This window comes from Pteropus medius, unplaced genomic scaffold (genome assembly GCF_902729225.1).
Source record: "Pteropus medius unplaced genomic scaffold, Ma_sr-lr_union100, whole genome shotgun sequence".
NCBI lineage: Eukaryota > Metazoa > Chordata > Mammalia > Chiroptera > Pteropodidae > Pteropus > Pteropus medius.
Genome location: NW_024344371.1, coordinates 541,047 through 557,403, shown reverse-complemented (window position 1 = coordinate 557,403; position 16,357 = coordinate 541,047). Strand labels below are relative to the sequence as shown.

Sequence of the window (16,357 nt, the reverse complement as noted above, 5' to 3'; positions counted from 1 at the left end):
GGGCAAGGGAATGTGCGAAGCGAGCTTTCCTCTTTCCCTTCCACTCTTCCCCAGAGATGGGAAAACAGGCCTAGCAAAGCGAGTGCCTAATGGAGTGGAGATTCCGGCTCTTCCAGGCTCTTCCGCCTTCCAGCTGTGTGACCTTGAGGAACTCCCTCACCCCTCCCCTCTGTACCTCAGTTTCCTCATCTATAGCATGAGAATAATAGAGCCCTTGGCACAATGTCTAACAATAATAGGGGTTAAATAAACATGAGCCATGGCTAAAGTTGCACTCCTGCACAGTTCCAGCAACAGGAGTCTCATTCCATCGGCGTGCGTTACCGAGGTCCCGCTGTGGACACAGTGGTGCCACAGGCAGTAGGCCTGTGACACTGTACGAAACATAGTGTCTGTCTTCTAGGAACTTAATATCTTAGGAAAGATAACTGCATGCGTCCACAAGCGAGTAGCCAAGAGACAGGCAGAGTGTGATGGGAGTTCAAAGGAGGGATCGGGACAGGCTTCCTGGAGGAGGTGGCCTTGAAGGATGGTTAGGATCTAGGAGGTAGAATAAATCGCTGAGCAAAGGCGTAAAGACCAAAAACCTGGAGACATAATTGGAAAATTGTGAGATGAGCATGTTAGCTAGACGCTGGATGACAAACTGAGGAATGGGAACTTTTCTAGCTTATTGATGGGGGCAGTTAAAGATGTTTGTGTGTCTGTGTGCATGCAACAATTTACTTTTTCATATTGCCAAAGTAGTGTATGTTCATTATTAGAAAAAAATTAGGAGACTGAGATAAGCAAGAGAAAGAAAATTACAAACACCTGAAATTTAAGGATTTTGCATACAGAAAAGGCAGGATCAAATAAGTGTTTTAAGAAGCTCAATCTGGCAGTGTTTGGAAGAACAGATTAGAGCAGGAATATGCTGGAGGCAGGCAGATCTCTCAGGTTATTGCAGTAGCACAGATAAGAGGCAATAAAGACTCAGCCCTAGCCCATGAGCAATGGGAAGAGAAATACAGCCGCGTGGATGTGGTCTTCGTTTTGTTTTTGTTTTTGTTTTTTGTTTTTTTTGTTTTTCAGTTACCTCACATTTTCTGCACCATGGTATATACACACCACATGTGGGTTTTTTTTTTAAATGACTTTTCCTTTGAAAATCTCAGAGAGTCCCCTGCATTCAGGCACAAGCCCAGTGTCAGATTGCTATGCGCACAAATCTCGACCTCCCTTCCCGCCCTGACAGCCATCCTCAGTGTTAATGAAAGCAAGAGATTACTGTTCCAGATTATAAAATGCAGGGCAATTTTAGACCATTGAAAAGAATGAGTTAATTAAAGAGGCTAATAACCCTCTTAAACACCCACCCTTTGCTCTTTTTCCAGGCTGCAGGTGGCCTTCTTTGTCACACTAGAGGAGACAGCTATATGGTCTATTTTGTTTCCCGGGCACCCAGCACTTGTGGATGTAATTTTGAGTCTTGGTGCAGACATCGCCCTCCCGTTGGACTTAGGAAAACCCAGGCCCCAGAGGGAGGCAGGACAAAGGAGACAGAGTCCAGGCTTTGGAATCTTGTGGACCAGCTTTGGGCTTCACTGGGCCACTTACTAGCTGAGTAGGCATGTTCTGGATACTTAACATTTCCTGTTCTGTGAAACGAGGGGGCCTTTCCCATAGTTTTCAAGATTATTCACGTCAATATCTTCAGTCTTTGGCACACTAGTGGCCATGCTCAATAGATGTTCAATAAACATGTTGAACTAAATTGATACAGGGAGATAATCAGTTGGAAAGCCTTTGCGGATCCGGTCCAGGAAGGGCTGGGTTCCTCTGCCTGCTCCCTCCCCGGGAGTGCAATGGGGCCTCTCCAACGTAGTTAACCTGAGTCTCCGTGTGCGGAATTCTCACCACTCCCTATTCCAGAGCTTGAGGAGAAAGGCTGCACTGCCCTCTGCATGAACCCTAAAGGGCAGCTCTGAATCATCAATTCAATCCTGAAACAGCCAGGGCATCCCCAGGCAGGGAACCTGTGTGCAGTGTCTTGCATGGAGATGTCGAGAACCCCACATTGCTAGAGATTTGGGTAAACAGAGATTCCGATTTGGCAGAAGTTTGTCATTATTCTCTATCAATTCCTCCTCCTACCCCTCTACAGTCTCCCCAACTCTGTGCGCACCCTCCATGAATTATTGCTCTGCCGCTGCGTGATCTGATTTCATCTGAGGCTGCTTAATGCTTCGGCTGTCCCTTGCTGAGTTTATCTTATTGTTTCCCAGAACAATCAAATGCTTCCTCTCCCCCTGGCAGCTTCATCCTGTTCCCAGCGCCTCCTGACCTGCCCATCTTGAGCTGGAGCAACGCTGAAAGGTGGGGCTGGTCCGAGGCCAGAGCCCTGTGCTCTGTAGCTGTCCGCATTATTCACCTGTACAAGCTCACTGAGACTGGATTCTTTTACTTCTAGATCTTGATGTCACTCTCCCCTGAGTGGTAAAGGCAAAGGCCCCTGAGGTAGGGTACACTTCGCCCTTGTGAAATGCAGTCTTTAGCCAAAGGAAGGTGAGAAGGCAAGGCCACTCTTCTTAGTCCTGAGGGGCAGCAGGGATCAGTGATTGCTTGGCCATCCACCCCTGGCTGAGGAAGAGCAAAGGAGCCACGATTTAGGATTTAGGAGGGGAGAAAACCTCCCGCTCCTGCCGATCTCTCCAACCTAACTCCTGAACGTTGACTTTACTCATAGTAGACGATCAATAAATATTCGCGACATCCACTATCCCCTGTCATTATGAGCCAGGCTCTTAATCTGTCCCAAGATACAGAAATCCAGAGAACAAGTGCCCCTCTCGGGACCCCCTCCCCATGTTCTAGAAGAAAGCCCCCGTGGCCTGGCCTTTTGAAATCCAGGACCCACTAGCCCCATGCACTACTCTGCTAGCCCCTCTCCCCCGGTTTAATATCTAGGGCAAATTCTTAACGCACAGAAATAGAAGTAATTGTACATGAAAATGTCAGTCTCCAGTGTCAAAGCCCCGGTGATCGACTCACTAGGGACCAATGCTGGAAGAATCTACACGTGTGGCGAGGGCATGTGCGTGTGTGTGCGTGCGTTTGTGTGCACATACATGCTTGCATAGGGTGGAGGCAGCCAGATTTCTCCAAGTTTAGTACATTTTAGTGACCTCCTTTCATTTCATGGACAGGCAGACCCTTGGCCTCGTCTCCCTTCTTCTCTCCTCTCCTGGCTCCGTGCAACCCGCAGGCCAAGTCTTCCAGGCTCCTGTGTCCCTGTCCAATTAGCCAAGCATTTAAGGCCAGGCTCCCAGCTGTTCTCTGGGGAACCTCAGCCTGCTGAGCTGTGACACGGTTAGTTAATGTTTGGTCAGCTCCAGGGGTTGGGGGGCGAGCCAGGGGCGCCCTAGGAGTTGCTGTGGCTGCTTTTGTGTGTGTATGCACATGTGTGTGTGCAGGGTAGAGAGGGAGGAAGAATCTCAGTGACTGAATTTACTAAAGACTTCAATCTATAAATAATTCGGGTCATGAAGCTATACAAAAATAAACTTTGGCGTGAATCTTTTCTCTCGCAGCACTAAATGCACAGCTGCAGACACACTTACTCATTAACTCACTCCCAAGTTCAGTCTGAACAACACCACTTTCCCGTTTAAAGATCTAAACATACACACACGTACACACACACACACACACACACACACACACATATATATATATACACCTGTACACACATACACCACACATGCACACACACATTCATATACGATGCAAGCCCAGAGTTCTGAGGCCGAAATAAAATCGAGTCATAAAGGCCTCTTCCAAAGTGAATTTTAGAACATAAGGTGACAAGACCTGCTTGAAATTGTTGAGCCCTTGGTAACTGCACGTCAGAAGCTCATCCTCTCCAGATGCTCATGTATGGGACACAACGTTCCCAAGAAATCTGGGCTAAGACATAACAATAACTTTTTCATATTTACATCATGCTTTAAATTTTCCCAAAATTTAAATTTTCCACTCCTGCTTTTCCGTTTAGGTGTCACCTCCTCTTTCTAGAAAGCCTTTCCGTCAGGGCTCCGTCAGTCCAGGTGAGGCACTGCCCTGCCCCATGCCGGCCTCCCGGGGCTCCCCGTGCAAACCTCCTTTCACAAGGGGCATCCCATGTGTTTGGGTTGGATTGTCCATGTCCCTGTTCCTTGGGCTTCTGAAGAAGATTCTTTCCCACAGTGTCCCCATCTCTTAGCACAGGCCTGACTTACGGTAGGCATGTGTTAAATGCATACTGGGCGATGCTGAAATTCATAACTCATTTTATTCTCACAACATCCTTTTTGAGCTAGTAAGGAAAGGAGTTACCACCCTGATTTAGTAGCTTCAGAAACCATTGCATAATCGAGTGAAGTGACTTGCCTGAAGTCACATAGCCAGTTAATGAGAAAGTTGGAATTTGATCCTAGCTCTCCAGACACGAACCAGCGCCTCCGTCTGCTTGGGGAACCTCTCACACCAATCTATTTCTTACTGAGAGGCCCAAGAAGAAAATTCTCAATTTTATTGCTTGTCAGCTGATCTTGCAAAAAAAAATAAATTACTATTACTACTACTGCTGCTGCTGCTGCTACTACTACTATTACTACTACTACTAATTCTAATACTACTACTAATAAAGTGATACTAGAATGCCAAATTCCAAGCAAGAGCACCATAATTTAGGACTGACTAGAGAAGAAATTGATGCACAAGAAAAAGAGTTTGGAGAGGCCTGTAGGTAAGCTAGTTAATTGGATCTGCTGATTTGAATTGGATTTCAAGAAAAGAGGCTGTCGTTAATATCTACACAGACCTAGCTGTGATTTAAAGGAAAGTTACTAATAGGATTACTTTTCATTTTCATTTCAAAGAGGCCCCTCCCACCTGGGGGATGGAGTAAATCTCCCCTGGATTCCCCTTGCCCCAAAGACAGCCCTGAGAAACTGACTTTTAGCCTCCAACCAGGGTCACCCGAAATTAGGTTCTGAGTTTATTGATGCCTCCAGGAAATTTTGGCCTTGGGGTCTAAAGAAGCAGAGTAGATGAGCTAAGTTCGGACTTTCAGTCTACTCCGTTCTCAGCTGCACTGAAAGCTACATTCGCTCATTGTTATCTCCTAGAGTCACAGAGTGGCTGAGCAATCAGGCTCCGTGTGGGAATATCCCACTTCTGTCCCCCTTTAGCTCTGTGATCTTGGGAAAGTCACCTCACTCTTTCATACCTCAAATCTCCTCTCTGTAAAATGGAAATAATAATGGTATTTACCTTAGAGGTTCTTGTAAGGGTAAAAGGGTTAATGTTTGCGGAGTACTTTCAACAGCACCTCACGTACTGTAAAAGCGGTAGGAGTAGTAGCTATTATAAAATTCTTTAGGCAAACAGGACTCTTGGAAAATTCACCGAGTCCATCCTACCACCCCAGGCAGGGCCACATTTACCCAGGAAGCAAAAGAGGTTATCGTAGATTCAAACCCTCCTGAGAAGGCAGTCCCAGCCTCCTGTGGTCACTCATTCTATCGTCGGGGCTCCCCACAACAGGAATTCTCACAAGAGCTAGCCGAAATCTCCTTTTGCAACAGTTTAGGTACATTATGTCTTTTTCTGGTCTCAGTAGAGACTGTCACTTTCCACTGTAGCACACTGTTCTTATCGCGCCTTCTGAGCTTCTTCCAGCAAAATGGTGCAGGTAGCTTCTGCACGTCCTCTGAGGAGAGGAGGAGCCCAACCGGAAAGACATGCTCGGAAGGACTCGCTTCCACGTGTCACCTCCCTCGTCTGCCCGCCCCCTCGCTCCTCCCCACCTGGTTGGATGTGGAGGTCTGTGCAGCTTGAGCTGATAACGCCCTTCTCTTGGACTGGATTCATGGCCCATTTCAGTTTATTGTTGTCCCTGTGGTCATTGAAACCTGGCCTAGGGACACAAGCTGAAAAGCTGAATAGAACTGTCACTTTGGGGGACACCACAGAGTAGACTTAATCAATTGGATTTTAAAATGCCACTTTTGTTTAGGACTCACCACTACAATGCTGTGTCAGGCAAGGATGGGGGACAACTTTGAAACTCAACCCTTCTTATCTAAGACAAAATGATCTGGGCAATCCTGTGCTTGAACCTTTCTCCCTGGTCAGACCCTCCTCCTCCTCCTCCCTCCTCCCTAGTCCCTAGTCTCCCTCAGCCATGCGCTTCCTCTGGATCGCGCTGGCTGGGAGCCGGTTCGAGCCCCAGTCCCACCACTGCCAGCCGCATGCCTGCAACGGAAGAGCTTAGGCGAGAGGAGCTCTCAACCCATGCAGCTCCAGCAGTGTTTACACATCTGCGATTCTCCGGTGATAGGCTCTGAGCAGATGGCCTCTTCCTGTTATTCACAGGGGAAAACTGAGGCTGAGAGAGATGAGGTAACTGACCTAAAAGTGTACCATTAGGCAGAAATCAAGCCCAGACAAGAACAGTCAGACCAGAAGCCTGAGAACCCTGAACTCTGCCCACTCCGTGTGTTGCCAGAGGCAGCAAATGGAATCAGGGAGGGGAAATATCTCTGCCCTCTGCCTGCCAGTCCCTGCCCCCACCTCATTCTCGTTGACTCTCTGGCCTCTTGGCCCCATTTTCCAACTTCTCTGCCCTCCCGTAGGTTTCTTGGAGGCAGATAGCGTGGAATGAGGGAATAAGTCGAGAGGCTCAGACTTCCTGGGCAGGTCTGCTTTTCTCTGAAGGGATTTAGACAGAATGAAATAGTATAGCTTGGTTCAGGTTCAGTGCCAAGAACATTTTCTGTTCTGGTTTGGTTTTAGCTCTGATGTTTGAGAGTTATATAGATTCGATTCTGGCTTCAACTGGTGTGTTGAAAGATTGGTGTTGCAGATGGTACAAACAACAACAAACAAACAAACAAACAAAGCCTGTCTAGGTCTCTGATTCGGTAAAAAGTGAATGGCTGGGATCGGTCCTAACTGGGATGCACCACCGGATATGATGATAAGTTGGCTTTGGTTAAATTCTAGCTCCAGCCTGGCCATGGGTACCATCCAGTCCCAGGGACCACAGAGAGAGGGCCAGACTGTGACATTCCTCCTTCCGACTCTGTGTCCAGGCGTTGCTGGGGATCCAGGCAAGCATCCAGGCAAGTGAGGAGGGACGCTGCTCTGTCTGGCAAGGAGTTAACTGGCTTCCCAGGCAGAGATATCCTGGACCAGGCCTGTAGAGAGGGCTGGCTCTACAGCTCCTGGGGCTGAGCCAGAGCCTTGAGGAGACTTAAAACTCACTGGAGAAAAGCAGCTGTCACAGGGAGGGTGGTGAAAAGCACTGGGAAGAAATGGTGCCTGGACTCCCCATTTTATGAAGACAGAAAACTGAGGTCAAGCCAACCAGAAGTCGACTATCACATCTTCCCTCTACCTCCTGCAATAGCACAAGAACTTTTGTGACTAAAAGCTACTACATTTCTGGATCTCAAGGAACTTTGGGATCTGTCCATCAAAGAGAGAATGCTGCTTGGAATATTAAGGGAACCATTTTAAAGGTGGGGGCATTTTCCTAGATAAAGACCCTCGCTCTTCACTCTGCTTCAATCTATAAGCAGATTCGCCCAGGGTGGAGGTTAGTGGCTTCAGCCCCGCTGCATTATCACTGCCCCCGGAGTCTTCCTCCACCCTGTGAGAATGAAGTAAATGGAGCCCTAACCCCTCCCTTGGAAGGAGGGGCTTTAGTGACAGTTGCCAAGGCAACAGCTTTGAGCAACAGGAAGCTGCTAGCTAGGTAGAAAAAGGGCGAAAGAGGAGCTCAGTGGAAAGAAGAGAGTCCAAACCACAAGGGAGGTTACTGGGGCAGGAATGGCCGAGAGCAGAATTTCTTTGGTTCCATTGAGGTTACCTCCTCATCCTCAAGCCCTGAGCCATCAAAGAAGGTGAGGAGAACACAGTATCTCTGACTCTAGGGTCTGCCCCACTATTCCCACACTTGAGGCTGGGCACAGAGCCTCAGGCAAGAATCTGCTGTTTCTAGCACTAAGAATTGCAGGGCCACAGTCACCCACCCACAATGGGCTCATGGCCTTAGCTCAGGTCCCTAAGTATGCAAATTCTGAAGAGGGTAGAGAAATATGAATGGAAGCACTGGGCTGACTTCCCCAACACTGCGATAGATAATGCTCTTGACTCTCCTTACTCAGCCAATAGGACCGGAAAATGTACCTACTGTCCATCCTTACATGTTTACTGTGGCATCAGGCACCAGGCTTGGCCCTCGGGATGAATAAGCTGAGGTCCTTGCACTCAGGAGCTCTCTGTGAGGTGGGAGAAATGGGCAGAGGGAAGGGGATACTTAGAAGAAGCACAAGAGAATAGGAAGAGGAAGCCTAATCTTAACGTCTTTCAGAGAAAATCCCTTTTGACTTTGTTCTAGACTAAAGAGTCCATGGTACTCAATCAGTTGATTCATAGTTCATGTCCTTTCAACAAGCATTTCTCGAGCATTCCCTTTTATCCGCCACCAACTATGTTCCCGCCTCGTTCTAGCCAGCTATAAGAGAGATAGAAAACACATCTCTGCCTTCAAAATGTTGACAGATGTACACACAAATGAAGCAGTTAGAGAACAATTTAGATAGGTTGTCAATACATGCTAGTTAGTACATATGCGATGAACAAAGCAATTGATTATAATCCTAGGGCAAAAATCTGGTAGGTAAAAAAGGCATCAGGATGAGGTGCAATTCGTGTGGCGGACAGATCGGGAAGGCTCCTGGAGGAAGTGGGGCTTGAGATAAGAGGAGTTTTCTATGGAGAGAGGACGAGGAAAGGAGCCACTGATTAGGGAATATTGGTCAACAGTCAGCTGCTATGTTTGGAATGAGAATTCGGGGGGGTGGGGGCACAATCCAACCAAGGACTCCTGGCCACCGACTTCTGGGTGACCTTAGGGACTTCTCCCCGCTGAGTCTCAGCGTTCTGTACGTATAGAGCTTAGACTAAATTAGCACTTCTCAAACTCCCAGACCAGCAGAATCCACATTGCCTTGGAATTTGTTAGAAATGAAAGTTCTCAAGTTTCATTCCCACCGAAACAGAAACTCTGGGGGTGGACCCGGCAATGGGTTTTACCAAGCATTCCCCCTGCCCCCATTCCCCCCACCTGTGGTTTCAGGGCACACTGGTTTGAGAACCACTGTACTGCATTGGTACCGGTGCTTCTAGACTCTAGCCACTCATTAGATTTACCTGGGGAGCTTTGAAACCCCACGGTGGTGCCCAGGCTCCACCCACAGAGATCCAGATGAGTGGACCCAGCCCTGACACTCATGTTTTTTAAAACTCCCCAAATGATTCTAATGTGCCACCAGAGCTGAGAAGCACTGGACTAGGTGATGTCCAAGTTCTTTCCAATTTATTACCTCAGGATGGGTGCCAAGAGACTGAGCCAGGATTCCTGGCTCACAGATCTCCCCAGGTGGATCTGTGTGGCGGCAGAAAGACCTTCCTGAAATCTTAACATCTCAAAGCTCTTGATGACCAGCTTTTTGACGGTTTGTGTGATTTCTCCACCATTCTCCCTTGTCTGCCTGAGGCAGAAACACTGTGTGCAGATGTTGACTCTTTCACCTCAAACACAAATAAGTGTGCACAAGCACACACGCACTTGCACTCATCACTCAGTGCAATAAATATATGTAGACACACACTAGAATAACCACATAAGGGCATGTATGCACACATAAAATAAACCCACCATTAGGAATCCCAGACTCCGCACACTCAGACCACTTGAAAAAGGATTCCTTTTGGGCTATTTGAACTAAGGAGCACCTCTGTCTTCCCTGATGCTTAGCCTGGTTCAAGGTAGCAATAGGTTGTAGGGTGAGGTGATTATCTTCTCTCAAGCTACCTGCTCTAGGCTGAGGCAGGTAAACCATGGGGAACTGCTGAGTACAAATGCTGAGGATGCCCTTGTTTCTTTTGCAGATTCGAGCCGATGGTCCCCCCCATGGTGGGGTCCAGTATGAGATGGTCTCTGTGCTCAAAGACGGGAGCCCTATCCTCCGGGACATGGCCTTCTCCATTGATCAGTGCTATCTGTACATCATGTCTGAGAGACAGGTAAGTGCTAGCACCTATCCCTCCTTTCCAAAGCCTAGGAGGAGCTGGTAAACTGTGACCTTTGTTCGGAAGCTGTTCCATCTAACAAGGGAGACCTCTGGGCTTGCTGCTCAGGGGTCCTGGGAGAGGTAGAGTTCATGGAGGTTTTTGTGGGGAGCCAGAGAGAAGCAACGGGGTCAGCCCCATCCCGCAGGTTTCTTTCTGGTCTACAGCCCCTGTTTCAGAATGTGATGAACAGTCCCGCAAGAACGGGCCAGACTTCGCAGAGCAGCTTGGCGTGATTAAAAGGTAGATTTACTGCTCCCAGGCCCACAGAGTCTGCTGCTCAAGGGAGCCAAAGAGGTGTAAATAATCCAGGCCTCCAGGCTGGGCCCGATCCTGGGAGAGACAGACCCAAGAGAGCCCCCCCCCACCCCCGGAAGAAGATAAAAATCTTGGCCTGCATCTTAGACTGAGGCAGGGTAGAAGCTGGTGAGCTCTGAGATGCTGAAGCTCTACCTGCGGAGCTGGGAAGCCCTGAGAAGCAGACTTATACCCTCTGCTTTGTAACTACTGGCCAGGATCCACACCCTCTTGGATTGCTTTTGCCCTAAATATGTGTAATCAGAGAGAAAGCAAATTCAGGGAGAGCCATGGTGAAGGGCGAAAGAAGCTGGGAAAATGGAGGATTCACCAAATCAGTGGAGATGCAGACGGTGAAGCAAAGACCTTAGGAAAGTCTGGTTCTTTTCATTCGTTCGGTAAGTGCGTCAGCAGTTGTTCAGCAGAAGCGGTGGTCTTGGCATTTTCCTGAACATGGTAAGCAAGACAAAGGCCAAAGACGGAGAAAAAGGACTGTGACTCTGTCTTGGTGCTGAGGACAATGACTTAGGCTAGACAAGGATGCTGGGCTTGAAGACCAGCGAGCTTTCACGAAGGGCCTCCCAGCTCGTGTCATTCTCGACATATTCTGCCAAGATTCCAGGTGTCCTTGATCAGCGCCACCCTGCTCAGAGTTCTCTTTCCCCCCTTTCTTTCTGAATTTAAGAACCCTGAATCCAGGGATGATGGATGAGTGGAGGAAGGAAGGAAGAGGTGAATGGGCACGTGACAGCGTAAGGGAATGGAAGCAGCTGTGCAGCTCTAACTTGAAAATCACTTCTTGAGAATAGATGTCACATGTCATATGCTAATTGCACATGAATTACATCCAGATCCTCTTGAACCCACCTGTCTTCTTACCTCTCTTCAGGTGGCCCCTGTAGTTGAGGCATAAACAGGTCCAGATGGGAATTTAGTGGAGCTGGAGGAGGCTCTCCCATACCCTAACCTAGAGTGGGAAAGATAGTCTTGGAAGTAAACACTGATCTATAGTTCCAATAAAACAGTTGGTGGGTCCTAAGAAAAATTACTGGGAGTATATATATTTGAAACAATATACTGGGAAAACATCAAAATGAATGAGACTCGGTCACTACCCTGATGTTGCTAATGATCTAACGAGGGAGAGAAACGCATACCGAGATAGCTATAACATCAGATCGAAGTCTATAAATACTCTGCTTTTCCTTCCCATTATTTTCTTATAGACAAAAGATTATTTATTAAGCAAAAATAGTAGATGCTCACTAAACAAATTCAACCAATACTTACAGAAAAGAAAATAGCAACAAGTCCTCACTACCCAAAATTTAACACCCCGTTGACATTTGGTGAACACCGTTCTAGAAACTTATGCAGGATTATATATAGATAGAGGGATGGATAGATAAATGGCAACCTGGATAGGTGGATGAAAGGATGGTCAGAGGCATCAAATAGGCCCACATTATACATGATATTATGTATGGCCGAGGACCAGGCGGGTAACCCTGGGTAAAAGCTCTTTCTTGGGTTCTCTGAGCCCAGTGAAGTGGAAAAGCAGAAACGACACATAGAAGTGACCAGTGAGGCCTTTTTCTGAAACTGAGAAGATGCCACGGCATGTTTCTTTGTTTTTTTGTTTTTTGGGGTTTTTTTTTATTGCATATCTTTTTCTCAAATGGGATGCTTTTCTGAAATTGCATTCAAAATGTGGCCAAAGGAGATGGCCTGGGCCAGGGCTGGAACCTGACGAGTGGCCTTCGGGCAAGATATTGACCTCATGAGACCATAGCTGATGTCACCTCTGAGAGCATCGGCCCTGGCTAAACCATGTCCACGTAGCTTATTTCAAAATATCCTCTCCTTCGTCCTCATCTTCTGCCTCAGCTGACAATTCTTATTACAATCTGTGCCAGACAGAGGGGTTCAGTAGTAGCCAGTTGTGCTGAGCAGATATAGGAAGAGCCTGGGTGGAATGCCATGGAGCCGTCCGTCTCTAGTCAGGTGACATATTAGTCCAGGGAGCTACCTATGCCAACTGGAGCTGTGATCAGCAGGCAGAGTCTAAGGGGGATTTGTGGTGGAGCGCAAAGGCCTGTCACCTGGAGAGCTGTAAATCATGTAAAAATAGGTAGCCAGGTGATTTCACCAGGGGCTGGAGCCGGAGATGAGGGCCAAGAACAGCTCAGGAGGCTCATCTGTCTGAGTCTGAGCAGCTATGAGTCCAGAGCGTTCGTGGACAGCTCGGACCTCTTTAAGGAAACGGTTTAACGTGTGGCAATAGAACAGTTGATGAAAATGATGTCAAATGGCTTGGGTTCTAGTTCAGCTTTTGCCATAACCTGAGTATGACCCTCTCACAGCTTCGGTTTCCTCCCTTATAAAATAAAGGATCTGTGTCAGATGATGGGGTTGTCTCTGAGTCCAAAGCTTCGAATTGGATCCCATCTCCACGTTTTATAGCTGGTGGCCTTAGACAAGTCACTTCACCTCGGTGTGTTTGACAAGGGTCCACATGAGGCTCAGCGGAGACAAGAAATGGGAATTTGTTTTTACGCTGCCTCGAGCATCACAAATAGTCATTGCGAAGAGTTTATTGGCCCCTTCCGGTTCTCAAGCTTTATGATTCCATTACTCAGGAGCAACGATGAGTGGTGACTAGGAAGAAGATGCTAAGGTGCCACATCCAGGAGGCCTTGGGCTGAGCCAGGAGGCTTATGCTCTAGTCCTGGTCCTACTTGCAGCAAGCTGGGTGACCTGGACCCTTAACTTCCGTAGGACTCAGTTTCCTCACCCGTAAAGATAGAATAAATCTGGCTCCCCAGTTGTCTAAGTTCTTGACATCGAGACTCTCCTCCTCACCAAAAGCACAGTAGACAGGCTTGAGGTTAGACCTAAAGAACTTTCGGAACAAGAGTTTATGAGGCCATGCGTATTCGTGGGAATTTATTCCCCGAAAGGTGACCACTACAGACAGGGCAGAAAGGCTGGCTGGTTATGGATAAGTGTATTACTGTTTTGAGACAGTGGCTTAAGTGACTTTGGAGTTTTCTAAAAGAGCTAAGACTTTGTAAGGCATCACGGGAATGGGGCTTCTCATCACTGCATTTGCTAATAAATCTCTGCACAGTCGACCCTCATCCCTGCCTTCACCTTGTCCCCAGCTCTTATCTCTGTTCCCCTCCCCGACCTCCGAACATGGTGCCTATTATATTCTTGACGACACAGAACATTCTAGAGGAGAAACAAGTCTCTGGTCTCAAGTCCTGCCTGCAGAGGTTTTCATCTCCCACAGAGCTAGAACAACCCAGTAGTCATAACCATGTTTTCTCTCTTCTCTCTCTCTCTCCTCTCTCTCTTCTCTCTCTCTCTCTCAATCTCTCTCTCTTCTCTCTCCCCGCTTTCTCTGTTCAATTAAATGTAATTAAGAAATAGAATAGGACTAGTAAGACACATTGGGTCGTTAGTGCCACTGCTTAACGAGTTGATTTAAACCACTATTAATAGATCTAAGGTCGGCCAGTCCCAGGGGAAGTTTTCGGAACCAGTCCCCCAATCCCGTCAGCCGCCCAGGCGGTCCAGTGATAGAATGCCCGCCTGGTGTCTAGAAGGTCCACTCGGCTTCCTCAGCAGTGAATTGACAGATGGTACAGGAGTGCGTACAAGTCGCCCGCGTGTCTCCAGTGTCGAATGGAAGTCAGACAGTGAGTCCAGGGAGAATCGGGCCGCGAGCCAAGTGAAAAACTCGGCAGCAAGATGAAAAGAAACTTGATAGCCCCAGTTTCCACCCAACTTGTCAGGCTGGCCACTCCCAGAAACGGAATCTAACTCTGTACTCAGGATACATGGGTAAAGAGTATGGGGATGGAAGCAATTATTCTATTTTATACTTTAATTAGTTTGAATTAGCAGAGGGAATAGAGGCATAAAATGATCCAGCGAAGGGTGAAATGGAAAAAGGGAGTCACAGTGGAGAATGGATATGTGTAGGCTAGAAGGGCCTTGGGAACAGCGAAAAGGCTGGTGTTGGCTGCAGGGGCATGGGATGCTGCTGTCTTTTTCAAGGCCCGGGGAAGGCAGTATAGCACCGTGGTTAAGAGCTGGAGCATGGGAGTCAGACTGCCTCCCATTCCACTCGTGGCCACTCACTATGTGTGTGGCTTTGAGAAAGTTATTTCACTTCACTAGACCTCAGTTTTTCCATCTGCATAATGGGCCTCCTACTAACTGAGAATATACACAAGGGACCTAGCACTGTGTCTGACACACAGTCAGTGCCCTCAAACAGTGGCAGTGATTGTTATCATCGTTGCTATCAGTAGTATTATTAGAAGTTCTCCGGGACCCCAGAGCGGGCAAGAAGCGTCTCCACTTAAATCATGGCTGGGGCAGAGTTCCCAGTCTCAGCTGAACACCTCCAACCTGCCGTTCCTGCGGCTTCCTCCCAAGGGACGTCTCAGAAACCTCTGGCCTGGCCGAATGACAGTATCAGGCTGAGTTGCTCATAATCCGCTATTTATTTTAAAAATCCAGGAATGTGCCCAGCAGACTAAACAGTCCCGCTCCCCTTGATACACACAGAGGCAGCCCCTGACCCACATGTGAGGCCCAGGAGGCCGACATTACAGCATCTGTGCAGAGAAGGGAGGGGACCCTGAGCCCCGGTCATCCCCACCCCCTCAGGGCCCTGTCTGGCTTCATGTGGGACACTTGGCCAGAAAAGGGCTTCCTCCATAGGGCTTTTCATGGCCTCTCTGTTCTGGCCTCTCCAAGTAGGTAGACCAAGTCTCAAGCTCATGACCAAGGATGGCCTGCCATTCTTCATGGTGAATGCTCAGACCCCAGTTCTGAAGGCTCCGACATAGCACATTCTTCTGGGCATTTATTGCTACATAACCAAGCACTTCAAAATTTAGGGTCATAAAATAACCATTTATTAAGCTCATAGACTGTGTAAGTCAGGGATTCAGAGGGGGTGCGCCAAAGAGAGCTTTTTTCTTCTCTACAACATGAATGGCATGGGGTGACTAGAATGATTAGGGGCTAGAACCATCCAGAAGCTACTCCTCTCACAAGTCGGACACCTGGGAACTAGAAGGCTGGGATCAGCTGGGACTGTCGGCCAGAGTGCCCTGGACAAGTCCTCTCCATACATCTTGGACTTCCTTATAGCATGACGGCTTCGAGAGAGTCGGCCTTCTGGAGAGTGGCAGCTCCTCACAGACATGGCAGCTCAGGGCTGCAAGAGTAAGGTAGAAACTTTATTGCCTTTTTATGACTTAGGCCTAGAAGTCACATAGTTCTCTCTTCCATCTGCCTCTTCCCCTCTCTGTGGCCGGTCACCCCAGGTGATTCTGATGCATGTGTCCATGAGCACACTTTGAGAAGTGAAGCTCAGGGAAGATTAATACGTGGTTTCTGGTGTTTCTCAGAGCTCCTGTGGCAATATTGCATCACCCCATTCAGAAGGTAGACCTCCTTGGTGGTCCACCTTTGCCACATAGGACGGTGGCTGATCGGAAACTTACCCTGATGGATTACAGGAGACTGACTTTTTAACGACCCCACTCTACGTCACTAAGAGAGTAGGAGCATGAAGAATTTTGACCTGGCATTATGAGAAACAAAAATTATTTGAAAAGATAGTAAGCCATGCTTCTCTGAAGGTCTCAAGTGCAGGACAGACCCCACCCCACCCCCACCCCATCCCCTGCATTGGGTGAAGACCCTGTGCAGGGTGGGGAAGGACACACCAGACCCCTCCAGCATGCCATACGTACCAGCAGTGTCCAGCCATCTTCACCAGAGAACTGATTTTGGTTTTCTTGGTTTGAGGGATAGTCTGTCAACTGTAAACCTGGACCTAGGGCCAAAACTAAGAAGCATTTCAAAGGAC

General features: G+C 48.1%; 1 protein-coding gene across 3 annotated transcripts in view; it reads left to right on the top strand.

Moving 5' to 3' along the window:
- Positions 1-16,357, top strand: part of PLXNA2 (plexin A2) — a 199,625-nt gene that overhangs the window by 82,942 nt on the left and 100,326 nt on the right. For all 3 annotated transcript variants that reach the window (XM_039870289.1, XM_039870291.1, XM_039870290.1), the window contains exon 4: positions 9,985-10,119. In XM_039870289.1, coding sequence (XP_039726223.1) covers positions 9,985-10,119 — 135 coding nt within the window. The remainder of the gene's footprint in view (positions 1-9,984; positions 10,120-16,357) is intronic.